The 12,086-nt window shown below is 35.9% G+C and overlaps 2 protein-coding genes across 2 annotated transcripts in view; both read left to right on the top strand.

Moving 5' to 3' along the window:
• Positions 1-4,595, top strand: part of LOC107675744 (volume-regulated anion channel subunit LRRC8A) — an 11,254-nt gene extending 6,659 nt beyond the window's left edge. The window contains exons 5-7 of the mRNA XM_016470159.1: positions 449-619; positions 982-1,287; positions 4,242-4,595. Of these exons, the coding sequence (XP_016325645.1) occupies positions 449-619; positions 982-1,287; positions 4,242-4,517 (753 nt within the window). The 3' untranslated portion in view covers positions 4,518-4,595. The remainder of the gene's footprint in view (positions 1-448; positions 620-981; positions 1,288-4,241) is intronic.
• A 3,896-nt stretch (positions 4,596-8,491) lies between these two features.
• Positions 8,492-12,086, top strand: part of LOC107675722 (phytanoyl-CoA dioxygenase domain-containing protein 1) — a 6,134-nt gene continuing 2,539 nt past the window's right edge. The window contains exons 1-9 of the mRNA XM_016470134.1: positions 8,492-8,600; positions 9,702-9,860; positions 10,101-10,176; positions 10,255-10,302; positions 10,425-10,480; positions 11,187-11,249; positions 11,351-11,372; positions 11,450-11,578; positions 11,688-11,804. Coding sequence (XP_016325620.1) covers positions 8,568-8,600; positions 9,702-9,860; positions 10,101-10,176; positions 10,255-10,302; positions 10,425-10,480; positions 11,187-11,249; positions 11,351-11,372; positions 11,450-11,578; positions 11,688-11,804 — 703 coding nt within the window. The 5' untranslated portion in view covers positions 8,492-8,567. The remainder of the gene's footprint in view (positions 8,601-9,701; positions 9,861-10,100; positions 10,177-10,254; positions 10,303-10,424; positions 10,481-11,186; positions 11,250-11,350; positions 11,373-11,449; positions 11,579-11,687; positions 11,805-12,086) is intronic.

The following is a 12,086-nucleotide window of genomic DNA, read 5'->3' as shown; positions in this document are numbered from 1 at the left end:
ATATTATATACAAACAATATTTATATAATTATATTCATTTATATAACTAATTAATATAATATAATATATACAGTATTTTTATAATGTTTATAATAAAAATGTTATATATAATAAATTATATAGATAATTGTATATTAATAATGTATATTATTTATATTATATAATAATACATTGTTCTGCTTAAGATGTTTACCACTAGCTTCTGTATTTATGCTATTGTTGTAGGTAATTTTTAAATATTCTGAACAAAGTGTTACAAAAAATGTGTTTATATCCAGTTTACTACATTAAAAAAAGTGATGTGGAAATTCTAATACCATCCTAATGTTCTTACCTCTGGTGCTGTGTTTAATCTGAATCTAACAACTGAATATATGCACACAGAATTGTGTTTTACAACTCCTTTAGGACCAAATAATGATTCCAGTACGTCTTTTTCCCCTTGCAGGTGGTGACGGATGTTGGCGTTCACTTGCAGAAGCTCTCCATCAATAACGAAGGCACCAAACTGATGGTTCTGAACAGTCTGAAGAAGATGGTGAACCTGACGGAGCTGGAGCTGGTGCGCTGTGATCTAGAGCGGATCCCGCACTCCATATTCAGCCTGCACAATCTACAGGTCATCTCAGTCATCTTTCATCTAGCTGCACAAAACTCTGCGTATAATACCTTTGCTTGTGCCATAATGCATTTTCCATGCATTTCGAATTTTTGAACTCTGCATCATCAAATTAGGTATATATGTTATGCTATGCTAGGTTAGGTTAGGTCTTTTTTGCCATTTTTTTAAATGATTCAAGGTTGTGTAATTATTTGCAATGTAAATGCAAGTAAAAGCATATTGTTGAGTGTCTTTAACTTGCTGCGTTGTATAAATATTGTACATTTCTTAATGCTTTGGCCACAGGTATTTTCATGCTTGTACAAGCCGCTTGGGCTCTGTTCACGTATTCTGTCATGCACATCAACTTCTGTCTGTAGGAGATCGATCTAAAGGACAACAACTTGAAGACCATCGAGGAGATCATCAGCTTCCAGCATCTCCACAGACTGGTGTGCCTCAAGCTCTGGTATAACCAGATCGCCTACATCCCCATCCAGATCGGCACCCTCACCAACCTGGAGCGCCTCTACCTGAACAGGAACAAGATCGAGAAGGTTCCTGCCCAGCTCTTCTTCTGCAGGAAGCTGCGTTACCTGGACCTCAGCCACAACAACCTGACCAGCATCCCTGCAGACATCGGCTTCCTGCAGAACCTGCAGTACTTTGCAGTGACAGCCAACAGAGTGAGTTGAGCATAAGTGTGCAGACTTGAACATACACGTCACCTCATGTTCCTGTGAGATCTCATCAGACGCTGGTATTTGAGTTTTGAATCTTTTCCTGGAAAGCTGGAGATGTACTGTTATTATTTTTATACTATTATTATTTTTAAATCTTACAGACTCCAAACTTTTGAATGGTAGTGTATACACACACACACACATACACGTGTGTGTGTATATATATATATATATATACGTGTGTGTGTGTATATATACACACACATACACGTGTGTGTGTGTATATATACACACACATACACGTGTGTGTGTGTATATATACACACACATACACGTGTGTGTGTGTATATATACACACACATACACGTGTGTGTGTGTATATATACACACACATACACGTGTGTGTGTGTATATATACACACACATACACGTGTGTGTGTGTATATATACACACACATACACGTGTGTGTGTGTATATATACACACACATACACGTGTGTGTGTGTATATATACACACACATACACGTGTGTGTGTGTATATATACACACACATACACGTGTGTGTGTGTATATATACACACACATACACGTGTGTGTGTTATTTAAAATAGTATTTATTTTAAATATATAGATATATATATATATATATATATATATATTAATTAATATGTATAATAAATAATAATAATACTTTTTTCTGATGCTTTAAAGTTTTTTAACACTTCAGTACATGTTCCTGGTCTTATTGTGAATGATTCCTCAGTGCATGTTACACCAAAGAAGAAAATGTTTTCATAATCTTTTATTATGTACTGACTTGCTCACATCTGAATTAACTTTTCGGCTGGCGTCACTTAAGCTGCGCAGACATATTGATTAACGTCGCTCATTAGCAAAATAGCCATTTAGTCATCGTTTTGGCTTACTGTTGCAGGTAACGCATCCTTTCTACAATCATTGCAACACAGCCATGTAATGCCAGTTAATGCTAATTAAATTACAATTATGGCAATCATAGCAAATATTTTTGAGATATGTAATATAAAATAGCGCGTCGCTGGTGTTTCAGGATGAGAATCCTCTACACTCCACTGCAAACTCACAGTGCCAGTGACAATGTGTCAGAAAGGCGGCTCCAGTTGTGCTTTCGGAAATTCTGTTTGCTGCATTAAAGCCTGATTTCTCAGCAGCTCCAGTGTTTCCACACCCTCGAACTGCGTCTTACGCATACCTATCCAGCAGACCGCCATCAGAGCTTTCTCTGGGGCGTAAGCGGCATCAGATGGCACCATTGTTTTGTTCAATCTGGATTCTTTGGATGTGTGTCAGATAAGGAAACCGATAAAAGTGCTGAACATTATGATGCACCACACACAACCTGTCTCTGATGTGTTTTGAGTTTGACATGCACTTGTGGTTGTTTTTAGTAATGTGCGTGTTGGAGAGTGTGTGTGTGGCATGTTTCTGAAAATAGCGGGTTTATGGGACCTCCTGTCGAGGAGTGTGTGCATTTGTACACACACACAACCTTCCCGGATCCTTCATTAGCTCGTTATTATCTAAATGAGTTGTGTAATTTGTGTTATTTGTTGAGAGTCAAGGCGGACCATAACTAGATGCACATGTTTGCTTTTTTTGGAGCATGTGTGTGTGTGTGTGTGTGTGTGGGCCAAAATTAGCCACTTACTCTGGAGATAATTGGTTTTCCTGTGTATAATATGTTTCCTGGGTCTCCACCCTGCCGAGCAAGTGGCTTTAAATGGGGCCCGTCGTTTATTATGGATGGATTATATTACACAGCTCTCTGGAATACTTGATTCTGATTGGTCAGTCGTGGCATTCTGCAGTCAAATATTGTAGCATTATGGTGGTTAAACTGGATAACTGACCGTTTTGCTACACAAACGATTGCCTGCGTGGCTGTGCTGGTTTTGGGTTTCTCACCAATCAGCTGGTCGTTATCGCAAAATAAACCCTGAGCAAGACACCTGATCACCTGACTGATCTCTGACGGTACATTATCCATTACATACTGCACAAAACACACAGATTGAATGACTGAATGAACTGAAATCAAATGAAGACTTATTTTACATGATTTACTCCATTAACAAAACTAACTGAAAATAGTTTATTAGCTAATGAAATAAAAACTAAATTGCAATATGACTAAGTATGATTTATCAAATAGCAAAGACTACAATTTAATTAAATATGTTAAATATTTTTATTTAGTTAAGTTAATATTTTTTGTTAATAATGCTACTAATAATTAATTAAATTAATAATAATAATAATAATAATTATTATTATTATTATTATATAGCCTTATTGACATTGATATAAATCAGGGTTATTATAGTTAACTGAAACTAAAGCTGAAATAAAATCCATAAAATAAAATAAAAACTTAAACTTATTTTATTTCAGCTAAAAATAAATAACTGAAAAATAACAAAATCTGAAAAAAACGTTACAATTAAAAATAAAAACTCAAATTATGCTAAAATAGCACTGCTACAAACAAATACAACGAACCACATTTTAAGTTGCAATTGCAGTTTTTATAAAATACATATTTTAATTTTAACTACATTTTCATAAACGCACGTATAGTGTTTATCTTACTTTCTGTCTATAGATTACATTTTACACACTACATTTAAAAATTTTTATAAACTACATATTTTCTTGTCAAAACAGAAAAATTTAATGCATGTAATAACCTTTTATTGCAGAAAAATATTGTTCTTCAGAAACACAGAGACCTGTGCATTATACATAAGGGGAATATTTTATTTATTTATTTATGTATTTATTTTGTGGTTTTAATAAATGTTATGTACAATGAAGTGTTTGTTTTTTTATTTTCTGTCATTAGATTACACTTTACACCCTAATTAACGAGAATCATATGGCAGAGCTTGTGTGTTAACCATGTTTTTCTCTGTTTCAGATCGAGACGCTGCCACCCGAGTTGTTCCAGTGTAAGAAGCTGCGGACGCTGAATCTGGGAAATAACTGCCTTACGGTGCTTCCGTCACGTTTCGGAGAGTTAACCGGCCTAATGCAGCTGGAGCTCCGCGGGAACCGGCTGGAGGGATTACCGGTGGAGCTCTCCGAATGTCGCCTTCTCAAGCGCTCCGGGCTGATCGTAGAAGAGGATCTCTTCAACACCCTGCCGCCGGAGGTCAAGGAGCAGCTGTGGAGAACCGATAAAGAACAAGCCTGAGCGAGACAGAGGAACTCTTAAAGGCACAGTTCACCCAAAAATGAACATTTGCTGAAAATGTACTCACCCTCAGGCCATCGAAGATGTTGATGAGTTTGTTTATTCATCTCAACAGATTTGGAGAAATGTAGCATTCCATCACTTGCTCAGCAATGGATGCTCTGCAGTGAATGGGTGCCGTCAGAATGAGAGTCCAAACAGCTGATAAAAACATCACAGTAATCCACACCACTCCAGTCCATCAGTTAGCTTAATACTATATTGTGATGTTTTTATCAGCTGTTTGGACTCTCATTCTGACGGCACCCATTCACTGCAGAGCATCCATTGCTGAGCAAGTGATGCAATGCTACATTTCTCCAAATCTGATGAAGAAACAAACTCATCTACATCGTGGATAGGCTGACTTGTGAGTAAATGTTCATTAAATTTTTACTAAGTGGTCGTTCTGCTTTCAATTATTTAATTTTTTTATATATAATTTTTAATTCTTTTTATTTGGGCAATAATGTTTCTTGTCCGTATGAAGGGAAGTTGTGGACAGTACAGTGCCATCTGTGCTTAGAAACATACACTCACTCAAACAGTTTTTGCAAGGTCAAGACATTCATGTACTGCCCCCTACAGGCACGGAGAGGCATGCATATAAAGGACGACTACATGGTGAACATGTGGATGCCAGTGCCTATGTTAAAACAGTGGCATTATGGGAATGAAAAGATATAACAAGCAATATGTGGTTTGTGCATTATTTACTCAGCGGCTGCGTCCAATCAGGGAAGAGTCGACTGTTTATGAATGTGCCAGCTGAGTTAGAGAATATGTAAAATGACATTTTAGAGCCAATACCCACAGAAATAAATGCCAAAAAGGTCATATACAAAATCTACTACTTATATATGCTTTTAAAGACTATGAATATGACGCCATAAACGTCTTGCTGAAATCTTACACTCAACAGACTTTACACAAAGATATAGAAACTACAAACTCAAACACTCAAACGAACAAACTTTTGCCATTTTGGACGGAGTTGCATTTGGATCAGGTGACCTGCACGTTGCACCCCATTGGTCGACTTCTCAAAGGGAATGATGACATCATAATGACCACACTATCATGGCCTTAACTCACTCTGAGCTGTATGCTGGAGCTCATCTCAAAGATAAAAGTGTACATTTTGCGTTTATAAGTTTTATAATTTTACAACAAAAAAAAAATAAGAGAAAGAACAAAAAGCACGGACTCATGCAAACTGTTTGTATGTTTGCAAGAAAAACAATCCTATGCGTTAAAGTATCTTTTTTTATATGTATGTGTTCATATGATTTTATTTTATGATTTTTATTTGAACTTTTCTTTTTGTTCAGAAGTTTGCCTAATGTATGCAATATGGCTTTAAACAAAACCAAATAAAGACTTCTGATAACCATTCAAAAGTGTTTTCATATGTTTCTTACGTCACACACATGGGTTATTCTCTGGAAACTGTGCCGTTGGTGCCTGAACACTTTATATGTTTTATTTTTAAGCATTTGCTACAATTGGTTTTGCATAACACAGGTTAATTCAGAAATTATTGGGCTAGATGATGCCAATATAAAAGTAAATAATATAAAATGGAAAAGGAGAAACTTTTGTCTAATCTGTTGCTTTTTGTCTAAAGTCCATAATCCATAATATTGTTTCCTCTTACATCACAATCCACCCACATATTTGTTTAGAGCTGTTTTTGACTATTTTGGCTTGTAAACAGTGCTTAATCTGTGCAGATTTCTCTGCTGATTCAGTCCAGATTACTTTTTCACTGCAAAAATCAATATTATGGATTATGGACTCAATAAAGACATTAACTGATGGACTGGAGTGGTGTGGATTATTGTGATGTTTTTATCAGCTGTTTGGACGCTCGTTCTGACGGCACCCATTCACTGCAGAGGATCCATTGCTGAGCAACTGATGTGATACATTTCTCTTCTTGGATGGCCTGAGGGTGAGTACATTTTCAGCTAATTTTCATTTTCAGGTGAACCATTCCTTTAAATATAATGGTGATTGGATATATGCAAATTGCCTGATTCTGATGAAAAACTAACATTTTATAGTAGCTTTAGTCATAAAATTCATATTGCATTATGCACTAAACACTATCAAATTTATCAATTAATGTGACCAAGTTCAAAATCATTTTCATAATATGAAGTCATAGCCACATGTGGCATTGTTTTCTGAAAAAGACCCGTAGACATTGACACATAAGTTCTTAAGTACCACACACACACACACCTTGTGTCGGTGAACACTGGGCCTTTCTTTCTGTTTTCCGTGAGTAAAAGCGCCACGCCACATAAAAGCTTCCATTCACTCTCTCTCTCTCTCGTTCTCTCTGTCAGTGAAGTAATGGTCACTTCCAACCAGAAGGCAGCCAGTTAAACCAAACCACAAACTCTTATGTTAGTATGCACTTGAAACTTCTTCAAACACTGTATACATGAAAGTCAGCAAGTCTGAATGTTGCACAGCCATCATAAATTTATAGTGACAAGAAGGTGTTAATGGAGAACCACTGTCCCGTTAACTGGAATTCTGTTAACTTTTGTCATGTTCAAATGTGTGCAAGATTAAGTGAATTGTTTAGTATTCGTCAAATATAAGGGGCCGGAACTGTTTGGCTCTCTAAAGTTTTCCAGCTCATTTGAGATTAGACTCGTTTGTTACTTAATGCAAACACCCAAACTGCTAGATCATCATCTCTACTAGCTTTTGCTTCCTCCATATCCTCAGTGGTAAAGGCTCTGAGAACAAAATGCTTCATGTTGACTATCTGTGTGACACAGGCACCCCTTGCGGGTATAGAGACAAAATGCACCATAAAAGTGCTACTTAATTTATAGAAATAAAAGTTGCTTTTTTTTCCTTCATACAATTGATTTTTATTATTATTATTATTATTATTATTTATTCAATGTCACAAGAATAAGAGGTATTACATATTCACATAATTAACAACAATTGCTGCCAGAAAAAAGTCACATAAATGTAAGCGCTTTTAAAACATTACGTTTTCAGTGCATTTTTGTTTTTAGTTTGTTCCAAAAAGTTTATGTATAATTTAATGTCTTTTAAGAAAATGCAAAAAATTTGTTTGCAAAGAGCCAACTTCTTTGTATGTATATTATTTATATCTTCTTTTGTGTTTCACAGAAGAACAAAGGTCATAGAGGTGAGTGTGAGTAAATAATGACAGAAGTATTATTTTTGGGTGAACTATCCCTTCAAATACCAGCTGAAAACACTTCTTTCTTATACCTTTGTTTAATGATTAAAACAGAGATTGATTCAGAAATAGAGTTTGCACACACTGTATTAGTTCATTAATATGTTTTATAATGCACTAAAATAACTAAATCTGTCATACTATTCATTTGGGGTGTGAATCCTAGAAAAACTAAGATGTCAAGCACAGTATTAATGATTAGACCATTCACATAGATGATACATTTTGACCAACTTTATAAAAGTGAATGTAAACTAAATCCAGATACAATTTTCAAAGCTTGAATGTGTTTTGTGAAGTCTTCTTCAATACTGTGTTCACTACATGCAATCTTGCATGTAATACTCTGCCAGACAAACAGATTTCCATCCTCTGCAGGAACAGAGGGTGACCTGTGTTCACTCTTTATCTGGAATGAAGTTTATTGGAGGCACATGTTTACCTTTTAGGTTCACCTGCTGACTACATTTGAGTTGCTTGCAATGCAATGTTAACTGTAGGCACGTTTTTACCTTTTAGGTTCACCTGAACCCTCAGTCAGTTATGACTGCACATTTGAGTTTCTTGCACTGTCATGAAAGAGTTACTGTTCAAAATCCAATTATTGCATCACCATGGTTACAGTTTAATCGTATTTGACATGGGGCAACCACGTGGTTGCTTAGAGCGAGCGAGAGAGAGAGAGAGAGAGAGAGAGAGAGAGAGAGAGAGAGAGAGAGATTTGGATGGGACAGCCTTCCTCGTAGACTTCTTCTCAGACTGTCTTCATCAGCATGGATGGTTTGACAGATCAAGACGTGCAAAAGGTAAGAGACTGCATCTAAATTGCTATCGCAACTCTTAAATACGACAGGTATCGTGTTTTTTATGCACCCGCTGAAAAGCGCATGATTTACGAGTACAAGATATTTCAGTGCTGTTAGATTGCAGCGTTTTGCTTCTTTATAATAAATGTTTTCATAAATCAGCGCCTCCGTGCAAAAGGTAAGAGACTGCATCTAAATTGCTATCGCAACTCTTAAATACGACAGGTATCGTGTTTTTTATGCACCCGCTGAAAAGCGCATGATTTACGAGTACAAGATATTTCAGTGCTGTTAGATTGCAGCGTTTTGCTTCTTTATAATAAATGTTTTCATAAATCAGCGCCCCGTGCATTCGTGCAAAAGATGCACGAAAAAAAAAAAAAAAAATCGTGATAGCACGTGTGGAATAACTGATCTAAATGTGAAGTCAGTTGCGTAATTCGCTGGTAGAACGGAATGTGGTATAATAAGAGGGGCGTGGAAATGGGCGGGGCCTGCAGGAATGGAAGTCGTTTCCTATTGGCCGGGACGAGGGGTCTAAGTAATAATTTCATATTTTAACTTTTCAGTGTTTTCATAGTTTGACGACTACTAGTACATGGTATTAGCAGTAGCAGCCGCAACAGTATACCGTCTATTTATTATTATTATTATTATTAATATCCAGACGCGTAGACTTGTTTTTCATGTGAGATCTGTTACTTTTCTCAGCGCTGTTAAGGAAGGACTAATCACAGTTTTTTTTTGATCACTTGGATAATACATTTTAGTCTACAATTTGTAAAGATTAATGGGGCGGATTTAAAATTTGTATATCAGGAACTAATAATTAAAATTAAGATGTTTCTAATTTAGAATGTATGTAAAGCTGACCTATAGATGTCTAGATGTTTGTACACATGCTTTCCAGATGCTATCTGGGACAAGGATGGAAATACCACAGTACATTTAAACATAACGTGAATCTGAATAACTGGTATTACATGGAATTTACAAAGTACTTCAAAGAATACCATGCCACTACAATGGTACATGTGCAATAATGGTACTTTTTGTGATGTCAGGAAGAGCGAATGATGTTGTGATGTTTTTGTTGTGCAGTACCAGGATGAGGGCTATCTGGTGCTGGATGGCCTTCTGTCCCCAGAGGAGTGTGATGCTTTACGGGACCGTATGAGTGAGATTATTGAGCGGATGGACGTTCCTGAACACTGCAGGACACAGTTCTCCACTGACCACGACGAGCAGCTTAAAACACAGGTAAACTTCTTCCAGATGAATACCCAGAATGCATCACCAGCAAGCATTTACAGCAGTGTCATCATAAATGTTCTTCTATGCTTTACTGTCCACATGCAACCAAATGTTTCTGGGTAAAGATGCAGGTAAATTTAGTTACAAACCCTGTCGTAACTGGAAAAATGTCCCTTGTAAATCCATGTACATTCAGAAGTGGTTAGAAGAACAGTCAAATCATGTTCATATTTGGTGTTGATCCAGGGAAGTGCAGACTATTTCATCACAAGTGGAGACAAGATCCGTTTCTTCTTTGAGAAAGGAGTGTTTGATGATAAAGGTTTGTAGTTTAGTTACTTTGTTTGTCATGTTGAGATATAGAAAAAGACAGGAAATTCATCAAATAATGCGTTTTCAGGAGAGTTCATCGTGCCAAAAGAACATTCCTTGAATAAAATCGGACATGGTGGGTATTGAAGAAAATAGCTCTTCATATAATTCAGTGATATTTAAACATAACCTATTATCTATCATACATCATATATTATTCTTTTGCTCTTAAGTATTTGTGTTTTATCTTTCCCACAGCTCTCCACGCTTATGAGCCGCTGTTTAAAGCAGTCACCCACTCACCCAAAGTTCAAGTAATGAGCAAACCTCCATGTAAACAAATGAAAACTGTGGTCTTCTTGTAAACACTTGTTTCAAAAACTCTTTATGAGAAACTTTCAAACCAGACAACCCAGACCAGTGTTGCTATTGTTAACTTAAACTAAAACTATTAAAATACATTTCTGTATTTGAAATAAAGCTGAAATGAAATAAAATATAAACGTTAGATTTGAGATTTTTTTAGATTTTAGTTTAAAAAACTTAAACGAAAATAAGTTGAAGTAATAAAATTAATAAAGAATTAATTACATCTATATAGAAATATAAAAAACAATAAAAATGACAAAAGCACATAACAAAATTACTAAAATGAAAACTGAAAATATAAAAAGGATTCAAAATATTACTACTAAAACTATACCTGAAATAAAAATTGATTAAAGCATATAGAAATAAAAAAAAAGTAATAAAAATGACAAAAGCACATAAAAACTTACTAAAACCTAAACAAAAATGAATATATATATATATATTTTATAAGTATTATTAGTACTATGACAGTATATAAATAATACTGAGATAGACCAGTCTGATTTCAAGATAAGACTAGCAATCCACTGTTTAACCATCTTGATCTCAGAAAGAAAAAAATCATGCCAAATATACTTCACTGTTTTCATTATGCCAATTTTAAGACACTTCAGTTTGTCATAATGTGTGTGTGTTTCCTATCTGCAGAACCTGGTTAAGAAACTCGGCCTGATATATCCAGTGATTCTGCAGAGTATGTACATCTTTAAGGTACAGTTCATATGTCCTGCATGCTTATATAATGATGATGACACACATTGTAAAGGTAATTATTTAATTACTGGCCTTATCTGTGACTGATCTGTCAACAGCAACCAGGGATTGGTGGAGAAGGTAAGACCCTCCCCGTCTTTAACCAATAGGAATGCAGTACAAAAACAATATGGTTGACCTTTGATCTTTGACTTCAGTGACCCCTCACCAAGACGCCACCTTCCTTTCCACGCAGCCTCTGGGAAGAGTGATGGGCGTGTGGATCGCTCTGGAAGACGCTGCGCTGGAGAACGGCTGTCTGTGGTTCATACCGGGATCACACAACAGTTAGGCAGATTCATGGCCTTTTATGGCATTTGTGCATGCATGCTGTTTGAGTGAAGCTGTATTTTGCATTGAAAATGCGTTTTGTGTGGCTCTTTTCGTGTGTGTTAGATGGGATTACCAGACGAATGGTGCGGACACCTAAAGGCACGTTTCCTCTGACTGATTTCATCGGCCGAGAGAAGGATTATGACGACAAGCTCTTCGTTCCTGCTCCTGTTAAAAAAGGTGAGTTGAAGAAGTCTCTTTGTGTTTGAGTTAGTTTTTTGTTTTTTGCAGTCCACTGTGTGAAACTACTTGTACCAGAAGTAAGATGAGCTGCCTAACATTAGTAATACTATTAGAGGAATATTTTAGTAATATTAGTCTGTCTATATAAGTACAAATCTGTATATGTAGTATTAATGTAATGTATATGTGTATTTAGTATTAATATTTTGAATTAGTTTGTGTGTGTGTGTGTGTGTGTGTGTATATATATATATATATATATATATATATGTGTGTGTA

The sequence above is a fragment of the Sinocyclocheilus anshuiensis genome, unplaced genomic scaffold, assembly GCF_001515605.1.
Source record: "Sinocyclocheilus anshuiensis isolate Anshui unplaced genomic scaffold, SAMN03320099.WGS_v1.1 scaffold708, whole genome shotgun sequence".
In the NCBI taxonomy this organism is placed as follows: Eukaryota; Metazoa; Chordata; class Actinopteri; order Cypriniformes; family Cyprinidae; genus Sinocyclocheilus; species Sinocyclocheilus anshuiensis.
Note: the sequence above shows the minus strand (reverse complement) of the source record. Positions and strands in the feature narration are given on the sequence as shown.